At 37.0% G+C, this 13,140-nt stretch overlaps 1 protein-coding gene across 4 annotated transcripts in view; it reads right to left on the reverse strand.

The window, feature by feature from the left end:
* Positions 1–13,140, reverse strand: part of Zfr (zinc finger RNA binding protein) — a 64,671-nt gene that overhangs the window by 23,651 nt on the left and 27,880 nt on the right. For 2 of the 4 annotated variants that reach the window (XM_052743101.1, XM_052743102.1), the window contains exons 6-11: positions 12,479–12,726; positions 9,234–9,425; positions 8,458–8,749; positions 5,907–6,103; positions 4,069–4,188; positions 2,236–2,381 (exon numbers count right to left, since the gene is read on the reverse strand). In XM_052743101.1, coding sequence (XP_052599061.1) covers positions 2,236–2,381; positions 4,069–4,188; positions 5,907–6,103; positions 8,458–8,749; positions 9,234–9,425; positions 12,479–12,726 — 1,195 coding nt within the window. The remainder of the gene's footprint in view (positions 1–2,235; positions 2,382–4,068; positions 4,189–5,906; positions 6,104–8,457; positions 8,750–9,233; positions 9,426–12,478; positions 12,727–13,140) is intronic. The other 2 variants (XM_052743103.1, XM_052743104.1) reach the window with 2 other exon arrangements.

Here is a 13,140-nt window from a genome sequence, read left to right on the forward strand (position 1 = left end):
TAGTTGTGGATCCTCATGGCTGTCAATTCAGTAGAAATTACAATGTATATCAAATAAAACACCTGAGTGCTTGCTTTGGCAGCATTTATACTACAACTGGGACAATACAGAGAATATTAGCATGGCACATGCAAAATCACAAAGCATTTCATATCAAAAAAAAAAAAAGCCAGGCGGTGGTGTCGCACACCTTTAATCCCAGCAATCGGGAGGCAAAGGCAGGCGGATCTCTGTGAGTTCAAGGCCACCCTGGTCTACAGAGCGAGATCCAGGACAGGCACCAAAAAACTACACAGAGAAACCCTGTCTCAAAAAAAAAAAAAAAAAAAAAAACACAAAAAAACCCAATGAATTCGAAAGATGGTTATCTAGTATTACAGCCCCTTCTTTACTAGTTAACATTTTTAGAACTGATTTCTGTTTTGTCTTGGTTCTATTATTTTTAAGTTCAATGGCTATCTTAAAAAAACAAAACAAAAACAAACAACCCCCCCCCCCAAACCAACCATGTAGCAATAAGGCTATTCTAATAAATTTGTCTAAAACAAGAATAAAGATGTGTGCTTATTGACTGTCACTGTAAAAACTACCAGTATTTCCAGGTAGAGAGTGAACAGTATATTTTAGGTCATGTGGGCACTGATAGAATACTTCTATGTTACTTAGGATTTGAGAGAAAAAAATAAGAAAATAACCCAGCTTAAAAGTTCTAGAAAATCGCCGGGCGGTGGTGGCGCACGCCTTTAATCCCAGCACTCGGGAGGCAGAGCCAGGCGGATCTCTGTGAGTTCGAGGCCAGCCTGGGCTACCAAGTGAGTTCCAGGACAGGCGCAAAGCTACGCAGAGAAACCCTGTCTCGAAAAACCAAAAAAAAAAAAAAAAAAAAAAAAAAAAAAAAGTTCTAGAAAATCATGTCTAGTCCAATGATATTTGTTACTGCTAAAAATGTTTACATAGTATAAAGGCAGGAATTTTAATTACTGTTTATAAACTCATGCTCAGTATATGAACATATTTCCAAGCACTGAGTAGGGACTTAAGATAATTGTATTTGATATATAAGTAAGAGGCTTAACTATGTAAAATCTAGTCATAGAAAGAATTCCCAACACATGAGAAAGGCACAAATTAAAAAACAATTTATTTTTTCATATGCATAAAAAAACTGATATGTTATCTATTACAGAAACCTAAAGGTAACACATAATAAAGTGTGAGTAAGTAGCTTTACAATAAAGTTATTTAAAAAGATTACATGTTCTTACTCACCCTGGGTTTCCAGACACAAAAGACCACTGTATGAGTCAATCATCTAAAACTGATTTCCTTTATGAAATTTATAGACTTTATAAAGATAGAAAGTCGATTAGTGGTTCCATGGTACTGAGATGGGACAGAAAATATGGTAAACAAACTGGGAGTGATTGTTAATGGGGCTATGATTTCTTTTTCTTTTCTTTTTTTCAAAAGATTTATTTATTTATTATGCATACAGTGTTCTGTTTGCATGTATGCCTGCAGGCCAGAAGAGGGAGCCAGATCTCATTACAGATGGTTGTGAGCCACCATGTGGGTGCTGGGAATTGAACTCAGGACCTCTGGAAGAAAAGCCAGTGTTCGTAACCTCTGAGCCATCTCTCCAGCCCGGGGGCTATGATTTCTTTTAGGAGTGGTAAAATATTCCAAAACTGATGATGGTTTACAATTCTCTGTATATACTAAAATCTTGTAACTGAATTATACAATTTAAATATGAGATTTCTGTTGGTTCTAAACAGAAGCACATATCAAACACTTATCAAAGTATGACATTTCTTCAGATGTTACAAATTTTTTATAACTTTATTTTAAATTATACACATTTGTCTGTATGTGCACATGTGAAGCCAGGATCCAGAAGAGGGCACTGGTTCTCCTAGAGCTGGCATTACAGGCAGCTAGCTACCTGATGTACTAGAAACTGAACTTAGGTCATCTGCAATAGTTACCCCTATAATACCCAATTTCTTCATATATATTTAACATATATAATACCATTTACTATTTTTTCCATGGATCCTTGACTGAGCTTGAACTTTGGCCTTGAAATCACAAGCCTCTGCTGGGATTGAAAGTGTGAGCCACCACCACAAAATTCTTCTTATCAAGGTAACAATCAAATATAAGTATACTAAGCATTCTAATGTTTATCATTCTTTGTCTAGGATCTTAGTGAACACTTGTTAAAAACACTACCTCATTTCCATCCTCCAGCGTTCCTCCTCTTCTCGTCTCCGCCAATACTCCTCCTTCTGCATTTGCTTTCTCATTTTCTCTTCTTGAATCTTTCTTGCTCGAATACTGGGCTTCACTTCTACTTGCAAATCTGGATTTACTTTTTTCTGTTAATTCCAATAATACATTTTAAAAAGGAGCAGGTCCCTTGAACAAACCTAATTCATTAAACATAATTTATTTTTGTATTTATTGTCTGTGTGTATGTATGCATGCATATGTGCAACAATGCATGTGTGGAGATCAGAGAATAACTTGTATGAGTGAGTTCTCTCCTTCCACCATATGGACTCCAGGGGGATCAAACTCAGACAGGTGCCAAGTGCCTTTACCTGCCTAAAACCATTTTAAAATACACAATTTCAGTCTCTCATCAGAAGTTCATAGTTACAAATTTCATGTAGCACTGGTATGTGCTGGTCTCTTGCTTCCATTTGTGAGACAGAGCTGGCTTCAAACTAGATTTGTAACTGATGATGTCTTTGAACTGTTTCATCTGTACCTACCCTAAGTGAATGTTGAAATTATAGCTATGTGCTACCACACCTAGTTTATGCAGCGTAGGGATCCAGTCTAGGACTGAGTGTGTGCACTAACTTAGCACTCTACCAACTGAGCTATACCCAATCCTGGTTTATTTATGTATGTATGTATGTGTGAGTGTGTGTGTATCACTGTATAGCCTAGACTGGCCTTGAACTTATAATTTGTTTCAGCTAGGTGCCAGAACACTCGGTTAAAATTTCCTAATGAGCTGGGCGGCAGTGGCACATGTCATTAATCCCAGCACTTGGGAAGCAGAGCCAGGCGGATCTCTGTGAGTTCAAGGCCAGCCTGGTCTACAAAGCGAGATCCAGGACAGGCACCAAAACTACACAAAGAAACCCTGTCCTGAAAAACCAAAAATACATACATACATACATACAATTTCCTAATGAAAAGTACAATCTGTATAATTAGGTTGGATCAGGGTAAAATCTTCTATTTATGAAACTAATGCTATATAACTACCCCTCTGCTGGTGTGCTCACTTATTAATCTAGTTGGAGCCAGATGTGAATGAATATGGCTTGGGTACATGGATTCAAGTTACCACGTGTTCTCATTCCATGTTTCAAAGAAAAATCACACACCTACTGTACCAGCCCAGGCTTTTTAGCAACTTTAACATGTTAATATCTGAAGGTGGGCAATGGTAAATTCCTAGTATAAAATAAATGAGATCTTCCAGCATTATCTCCAAATTAACTTTACCAACATAAAGAAGGTAGGTGAAGTGGTACTCTGTAGACTCCATGTGAAACAATTATCATTACACGACTTCTTGACTCAAGCAATGGATTCTAGTCTACTCCTGCCAATTACAACAACTATGAAAAACATGGTTATACTGTTATTGCTTAAGTATAACTAATAAAATAAATACCAGGCTCTATCAGAGGGAATGGATCACTAGGACATGCTAATTTTAGAATGAGAGATCATATACTAGGTGAGTTGTTCAGATGCTTTATTGTGCATATAGAATGCTCTAGTTGTTTTACGAAGGGACAACTAGCTCAGAGGCTAAGAGCACTGACAGCTCTTCCAGAAGACCTGGGTTTGATTCCCAGCACGAAATGTTCCCAGTCTGGAACTCCAGTTCCAAGAGATCCAATGCCTTCTTCTGGCCTCTGGCAACAGGCAAACATGTGATGCACAGACATACATGCATGCAAAGCACCCATACACAGTAAAAATGTATGTTAAAAAAAATCTTGGAAGAACAATAGTTGAGTAGTTACATTAACTTACTTTATACTGAAGTCTATGTCTTCGTCCTTTTAAATGCATCTCTTTAGCATTGGGGTCATTAAAGCTGCATTCACATAGTTTACAGTGGAAGCGAATGACTTTCCCTTCATCATTTCGTACCTTGGTATGGAAAAATAGAATCTCTGATCAAATTGAGAGCAAGCAGAATTTGAAATGGGGTAAAAACAAACAGAAACATCTATAATTTTCAATGTATTTATATTGCTTTTCAAGACAGAGTCTCAAGAAGCCAAGAATGGCCTTAAACTCCTGATCCCCTGCCTTCCCAATATTGGCGTGCACCACTATGCTGGTCTAATTTTCAAATTTATTTTTAATCTCAACGTCAAGACAGAGTCTCACCACTGTAGCCTTAGCTGGCCTGGAATTCTCTATATAGACTAGTCTGACCTTGAATTCACAGAGATCCACCAGTCTCTGCCTCCTGACTACCCAGGCCTAATTAAAAAAAAAAAAAAAAAAAAAAAAAAAGAAACTGGGACTGGGATGAGTACTGGTATATATTTGCCTTTGTAAAGCATTTTTTACTTCAGTATCTGTCTATATGTAAGCATTTAGATTTACTTTTAAAATAATTCTATTAATTCTTTGACTATTTCATAAATTAGCATAATATATTCTGATCATATCCCATCCACTGTTATTCATTCCCATCTTTACCAACAACCAACACCACCCCTACCCCCCCCACCCCCCCCCCACCCCCCCGCTGCCGAAGTTTCTTTCATAAGTTCATGTCTTCTGGTTTGTTTTGTGATTTGCCAGATTTAACTAGACCACCTGCACAGGCATATACTGACACTTCACTTCTTCCTACCAGTTAGCAAATGCCAACCAATCTACACAGAGTGACATGGCTCCAGGAGGACCTGCACCACTCATGACTGAATGTTTACTGCCTCCATTTTAAGCTGATCCTGTATGGGTCAACCAAGCTTTTCTAGTTAGCTAGACGCCGTAAATTCACAACAGTTACTGACCACCTGCTTCTTGGAAAAGAGGATGATTTAAAAGCCCAATTTTACTATACAACTTCTCAAAGCTCCAGATTTTGATGCATATAAAAAGTCAAGATGCAATTTTTTTTCTAACTGCACAATGAAAAAAACAGACTGAGATGTTACTATTAAGTTCAAATTGTGCTATTAAGGCTGGATTTGAATCAAATCATCTAAAGATTAGATTTAATCAACCCATTAATTAAGCCATTAAAAATAAAGGTATCTGAGAACAAAATTTAAAAGGTAATCAGATCTTACCCTTATAAGAGAGATAATCAGTCATTTATAAATTACTTGTAAGTTAAAGATCCTAGCTGTATATCTTGTAAACAAAGAGTCAATATATTATGTAATCTCTTTTGATAGAGAAACAGACTAAGGAATAAATAGTTACAAAACCCTACATGTCACTCACTCAATTTACCTAATTGTCACACCTTTATTGGGCAAACATCCTAATTTTATAAACATATACCAGAGCTTGGAAACTTATATATGCTTTCCAAAAGAGTGAAACCAAACTGTAGTGTTACACTATACCACTATATGATCTTTCTGTTAATAGCAACTACTTATTCAGGCCTCTGTATGTTCTTTTGCTCCTCCATTTACTGTACTCACTTGACCTATAAACAGGAATTGTTCTAATCACCTCAAGACAGCAAATGAATGATACCCATTAGATTAGCAGCCTTAATTTTATAAGTAACTGAAATCCAAACTACAACTGGGTACAGTGTGATTTTATACATAAATTGGAGTGACACATTTTTCCTTTTGACCAATTTCAGAGCAATGGTTTTCTCCAATCAGTACCTCTTCCACATAGTCATGCCCCACTGGTTGGACATCACTCTGCAAAGCAGCAAGGGCCGCCGGTGTGACAGGCTCGGATACTGCATCTTGCTTTACTTCTGGAATCGGCACAGCAGAGGCAGCAGGAGTACTTTTAACACACTCAGTTCCTTTTAAGTCTTCAGTTTTATTTCCTGTTGACTGTAGCTTATTACCACCTAAAAAAGCAAAAAAATTATAGTAATTTTATTTTTATATAAATGTATAAACCTATTAGGATGAAAACAAGTTATCTTGACTACAACTGGATAAACTTTATGCAGAATAGATTAGAATTTTTAAAAAACTGTATATATTACATTGCTTTCTGTATCCCATTAATGAACCACACTTCAAAATTTTTCCCGTTTCCATCTCAAAACATACAGCATATCTATAAACCCTATCTTGGTTCTAACATTTAGGATCCAAGTTGAACAGAAGGAACCTGAAAAGAAAAGGATTAAATATAATCCATGTTTGTAGTGAGTTCCCTAAACTGATTAATAAGAAAAAGTATTTACCTACCCCCCATAGCAGTTTTTCTTTTTATTTGCTCTTTTTTTTTTTTTTTTTTTTTGGCTTATCTCTGATGGGGGTTCTCAGGCTGTAGACAAGCCAGATCTGGAATTAACTATGTAGGCCAGGTTGGCCTAAATATTCTGGTATTTCTCTCTCTCTACCTCCCTAGTGCAGGAAATATAGGTGTGTGTCACCATAGTGGGCTTTATGTGGGGACAGGGATTGAACTCAGGGCTTTGTGCATAATAGGTTCAGCCCATGTGGACCACAACCACATGTTATGAGGAAAACCTGAAGAAGTAAATTCTCTCCTACCACATGGGAACCAGGGATTGAACTGGAGTCATCAGGCTTGGCAAGTGCCTTGTATCCACCATATTCTTTCCAGCTGAGGGCTGTTTTTATTCTAAACTGTGAATAATCTCAAAAACGAAAAGAAAACTACAAATTACTGCTTTCACTTTAACCAATAAAATTCAACACTTTACTCAAGACAATAACATACTGTCAATGATCTACTCTTAAACCTCTTTCAAATATATTTTAAGATCTACAGAAAGAATAAGACAATTATACAAATATAGCAAACTATCAAAGAACAACTTCAGCAAACTTTTATTAAAAAGTATAAGATAATGTAACTGTGATTGAGCTGCTCACAATTTAAAGAGATAAGTATTTATAATATCCTGTGCTAATAGGAACTGAATTTTGTAGGAATGAAGCAAAGCAGAACTGAGTCACAAGTCTTTACCATGTCCAGTTAGAAATGATTTCACAAAGGGTCTATCATTTGAACTGGGCTTTGAGAGAAGATTAATGAGAATGAGACGGCCAAGCAGACAGCAGAGAATAATGTCTAATTAGAAAGTACAGCACGTATAAGAGTAGCAACATGGACTTAAAGACTACAGTAAAGTGAAGAAAGCCAGGAATTTAGTATCAACTACTCCCCCAGGTAAAGGTGACATGAAGTTAAGGTAGAAGTCAATTATGAAGGCTTTTAAATAACACAAGTCATAGACTACATCTAAAGGCCAATGAAGATTTTAAGAGATCACAGAGTTGGTATGTGTTTTCAAAAAATGACTAACAAGAACACAGAGATTATGATGAAGAGCCTAAACTAAGCTCTAAGAAAGAAACTAATGCCTAAAAAACAAGCCCTAACAACCAAAAGCCTTTCTACCATATAAACACTGCATAGATGATAGGGAAATAGCAGGAAGCAATGAATAAGAAGAAATGTTAGTGAAGTTTTTCCTTAAACAAAGAAAGTCATTTGTATGAGTATTTTGTAATATTCTCTGGATGGAACACAATGGGAAGGGAATATTTATTGGACAACCAGCAAGCAACCAAAATGATTCTCAAACTCAGTTGGGATTTTGAATTTGCCAGATTTTATAGTTGCATACACTAGAATGCATAAAATCATCTAGGAATATGCTCCAGAGAGATGAGATGCAGAACCATAATCTTAGGAACAATGTCACTTAACAAACATACAGAATCAGTAATCTATCCAAAGAAGGATGGGTGGACATATATGCTGGAAACTACGATGTACCTTAGGATTTACAGTATAGTAGTCTATATGCCAAGTCGAAGTTAAGGCAATGAACAGGATGAAATTGAAAACTTAGCACTGACTTTGGAAGGGGCTTTTTAAAAAATGTTTTTGAAACAGTGTTTTTCATATTAGTTTAAGCTGGCGTGGAACCAAACCCAGGCTGGCCTCAAATTCCTGGCAATCCTTCTGACTCAGCCTCCTGCTTGTCTCTATCTAAGTACTTAGGTACCCGGGGAGTCCTGAAATAGGTTCAGAAAAGGATAGCGGACTGTGGATTGACTAGGAAGTACAGAAGCAGAGAGGACAGAGGCTGCTCGGTAGTACAGTGCTGCCTGGCACATAGGAGACTCTGGGTTCAATAGCCAGCAACACAATGGAGAAGAAAAACCACTCGGACAGAGTTAAAAGGAACACAAAGAATCAATCTTTAGTACTTGCCAACAAAGTTTATTTTGGGTGTAGATGTTTTCTTGGCAGCCATATTGGTAGGTACCGCTGACACTTTAGTGTTGGATGTGCTATTAAGAGACGAGTTTCCTGGAGTTGAAAGACCTTTCACTGAAGAAGTTGCAATTGATGACGTATTCAGAGTACAATTGCTTGCTCCAATACTTGAAGGAGAGGCAGTTGGTTTTGAAGCAGATACAGCTGTTGAAGAAGTAGCTTGGCTAACAACATTTGGTTCCGTTGAAGGAATAGGTTTACCAAGTTTTGTGTGTAATTTAACCACCTACAAAACAAAAAGCACACCTGTCAGGAAACTCAAATGTGTTCATTTTTTTTTTTAAGTTTGTCTGAGTGAGACTCTAAAATGAAAATCAAAACTTTAATTTTCTTTGTTATTTTTACAATTATGGTTTTACAGAAACTCATTATTTTTAACATAATCTCTGTGAAGCAGATATGGGTCTGTAGTTTACTGATAAAAGGACTTGCCTATAAGCAAATCAGTTTGTAGTTAAGCAAGACAAATGAATTAGTCCCAAACTGTGAAGTGGTTTAATTCAATTTAAAGGTCCTAGTGTTTCTCTTTTAAGCAATGACTATTTGAGGTTACCTTGATGTATGTTAACATATAAGCAAGGTTTTTAATATACTCAAAGGTTTCAAAAATTCAAGTCATCTTTTTTCAAACCCCTGTTGAAAAAGTGAAAGTAAGTAGAGTAAGACATAAGGCTGTGTGTGTGGGTGGGAGGGGGGACCAAAACACCTACTTTCTGATGCTTAGCACCACGAATGTGGGCAGCATATGCATCTGCTCCTGTACAAGACACATCACAGAGCTCGCAACGTAGCTGATTTTGTGTCCCACGAGTTGAGTTGTTGCTGCTGCTGGTATTTTGAGAGGCTTTCAATGCGGCTTCTTTTTTTTTATGTTTCTGTCCTTCTAAGTGCTCTTTATAAGTCTGTTTTGAACAAAAAGTACAAATTTTCTTTCTATAACATTCTATTCAACTTTCAGACCTCTAACACTCATTTAAAAATGGGATCATAAACTGGGTGTAGTGGCACATGCCTTCAATCTTAGTACTCAGGAGGCAGAGCAGAACTGCATTGAGTTGAGGCCAACCTGGTCTACATGGTGAGTTCCAGGCCAGCCAGTTACATGGTGAGACCCTGTCCCCCCCCCCCAAAAAAACAACAACAACAAAAACAGATAGACCCCAAAACAACAAAAGCAGAATGTGGTAAATGTGTGGTGGTGCAGACCTGTAATCTAAGCACTCAGTAGGCTGAGGAGGAGGATCATTGAATTCAAGGCTATTCTAAATTATGTAACAATATACTGTCTCCAAAAAGGGAGGGGGGGGTGTGGGGGTGCGGGGGTGGGGGGATGCAGGAAGAATGGATAGGAACTGCTATTTTAAAAGTACCAAAGAACATAAAATATTCTGTACATATGATCTGTGGTTCTCTGCAGTTTATTTAATAAGAATACTTTGCTATTTGGGTACCAAGAACTGAATTCAGGGATTTAAGTGTGCCACTACTATTGAACTACACATCCAACCTCCTAAGAACAGATTTATTCTGTGTATAGATGCAGTCATGTGAATGGGTATATGTGTGCTGGAAAGCACAGGGCAAGCACAACCTAGGTTTCTATTCCTCAAGAGTTTAGCGCAGTCTTTTTTGTAGACAAGGTTTCCCACTGAAACCATCCAGGGATCTGCCTATCGCTGCTGTCTGAACAGTGTTTGCTCAGGTCACACCGTGTAAATTGTTTTTCACGTTACTTCTGGGTATCAGACTTAAGAGTTGCATGCTTGCAAAGCCATGACTTTGCCAACTGAGCTTCCCTATTCCTTACCCACTAGGATGAATTATGAAGCATTTCATGTATAGTTAGAATAGAACATAAACTGCCTGTAGTTTCAAGAACTTGTATCTTTTAATGCTTATGTGTAACACTGGGCAAAAATACAATGGATAGCAGTCATTCTACAAAAAAAAAAAAAAAAAAAAATCTGATTACATAACTAAAATGAGGGGGAAACTGTACCTATATTATTAGGAGGGAAAAAACCTACTATAATAAAAACATTCTTTATAAAAAGGTACCTTTATAAACTTTAATTTTTAAATTCTGAATGCTTTTTGACACTTAACCTTCATTCGAATCTATAGTTAAATGTACTGCATAAGAACAAATAGTATGAATACATACATTTTAATACTCCCTAATTAGGGGTCAGCAATACAGAAAACACCAAAAATTGAAAATATTTCAGAATTATGTATTAAAAACATAACTAATCCAGTATATTAAAAAGTGTATATATAGGCCAAGCATAGTGGCTCATGCCTTTAATCCCAGCACTTGGGAGGCAGAGGCAGGCAGATCTCTGTGAGTTTGAGGGGTGAGGTGGTACATAGTGAGATCCTGTCTCTTAAAGAACGAAAATACCCCCCCCACACACACACACAGCATATACTGGTGGAATAAAGCTAGATAAAGAGAAATGTGAAGAATCAAATTTGATCCACTCCCCCAAATAAGCTTTCTATAATGCTAAGCTGCTGGTGTAAATATTTATTTTTAAATAATTAAAAAAAAACATTTATGCCTGATACTCTCAGAGGCAAGAACCCTCATATCCCTTGGAACTGTAGTTATGGATGAGTAGTTTTGTGAGCCAGTATGTATGTGCTGGAAATCCAACCCAGGTCCTCTCCAAGATCAAGTGCTCTTTAACCATGGAGCTATCCCTCTAGCCAACACTTACGTAAAATTTTATATAAAAACTTTTTTTTAAAAAGGTAAGACTCGTAATACAGGCCAGGCTGGCCTTGAATTTATAATCTTCCTACTTCTGCTGTAGAAGGCGTTGGGATTACAGGTGTGTACGTCCATATGTGACAAAAATTGGACTCACTCATAGTCAAAACAAGTAAGGTTTTAGGAAGGGATGAACTCATTAACAGACCCATGCTTGAAACACACAGTTTAAGGTATAGATGGTAAGATCGTAACAAAAACAAACAAACAAAAGATAATAAAGGACTCACATTCTTCACAGGTTGATCTTTTTTAAAGCAAGAGGAGGGAGACAGGGCCTTTAACCCAGGCTGGCTTCATACAGACTACATAGCCAAGGATGACAATGAACTTCCATTCTCTTGCATCTACCTCTCAGTACTGGGATTACAGGTGTACAGCAACTTCCATGTTTGATTTACGTAGTTGTGGGGATTTGATTCTAGGGCCCAGTGCATAGGCAAGTACTTTACCAACTGAGCTACATCCCCAACACCACAGTCATCTTCCTTCTACCTTTCTAATTTTCAATGTTCCCAGTCCCCTCATGGACAAAGTCACAGATGTTACAGTCTAGAAAGCATGTACAACAGTCTCACCAGAAACACAATCCTTACAATTATAGGTTAATTTGAATAAAAAAAAATCTTTTGAAGTTTTATATAAAAAGCAAAGGAGGCTTCCTAAAAAGGATGGGGTGGGGTGGGGGACCCAATTTCCTCATTTTTCATACATTTACAATCACTTTTACAGTTTTCCTGATTATCACTTCTGTGTGACAATACAAACAATTTCTAAAGAAATGTTTAGTGAAATACAGCCATCTCTCAGTGTTTGCAGGAAATTGTTTACCAAAATCCAAGCATGCTCAAGTTCTTTAAATAAAATAGCAAAATTATTTGCACACAATCTATGTATTTTACCTGCATACATTAAGATCTCTAGATTATTTATAATACCTGCTGTAAATCCTACTGAACAGCTTTATTGTATGGTTTAGGAAATAATGGAAAGGACAAAGTGCAGGCATTCTACACTGATGCAGTCTTCCACATGCATATTTTTGATCTATGGGTGAATCATTGGATGTAGAATACACAGATGTGAATGTGCTTTGTAGGCACAGGAATTAGAACATCAACCCTACTCAACTATGAAAAATAACCACCGAGACTCATGGTAAATACACAATATAAGTACCTGTGGTCCAGCACAGCTGATCTTACAAACATCACAATAGTGAATCTGGGGTGGTTTGGGAGGCTGTTTTGGTTTCAGTTGTTTATTTTGGAATGGTGTTTTTTTAGTAAAGGTGGTCCCTGTCCAGGCAGCTGTTGCTGCTGCAGCAGCAGCTGCTGCTGCTGCTTGCTTCTGTTGCTGCTGCTGCTGTTGGTAGTAGGAAGACGCAGCTGAATATACGGCTGCTTCATAACCTGAATAAGATGTACCTTACAAATAAAACGAAACAAAGATTATGTTATATGATTATAAAAGGACAAGTTAAATTATAAGTTTAAATTCAATAAATGTTGACAAAGGTAGATTTACACGTGCATATTTACAATATGTATTTATCTTATCTCATAAAATCTCCCCCAATAAAACTTACCGGGCTTCTATACCAAGTCACTAAAATATTTACTTGACACATAGCAGATGTTTTAAGGTATAAGAAAAGTCTAAAATTTAGCCCTTCATTTAAAAGATTACTGCTCAATTGAATGTGTTTGACAACTGTGTGGTTAAAAAAACTACTGATCCTCTAAACACATTTTACAAATCACTGAATTTGAAGAAGAATCTCAAGTAGGAAAAATTCAGAAGCACTTTATAAGGTAAGATTTAGGGCTGGAGAGATGACT

The sequence above is a fragment of the Peromyscus californicus genome, unplaced genomic scaffold (assembly GCF_007827085.1).
Source record: "Peromyscus californicus insignis strain IS unplaced genomic scaffold, ASM782708v3 Scaffold_18__1_contigs__length_77618521, whole genome shotgun sequence".
Taxonomy (NCBI): Eukaryota; Metazoa; Chordata; class Mammalia; order Rodentia; family Cricetidae; genus Peromyscus; species Peromyscus californicus.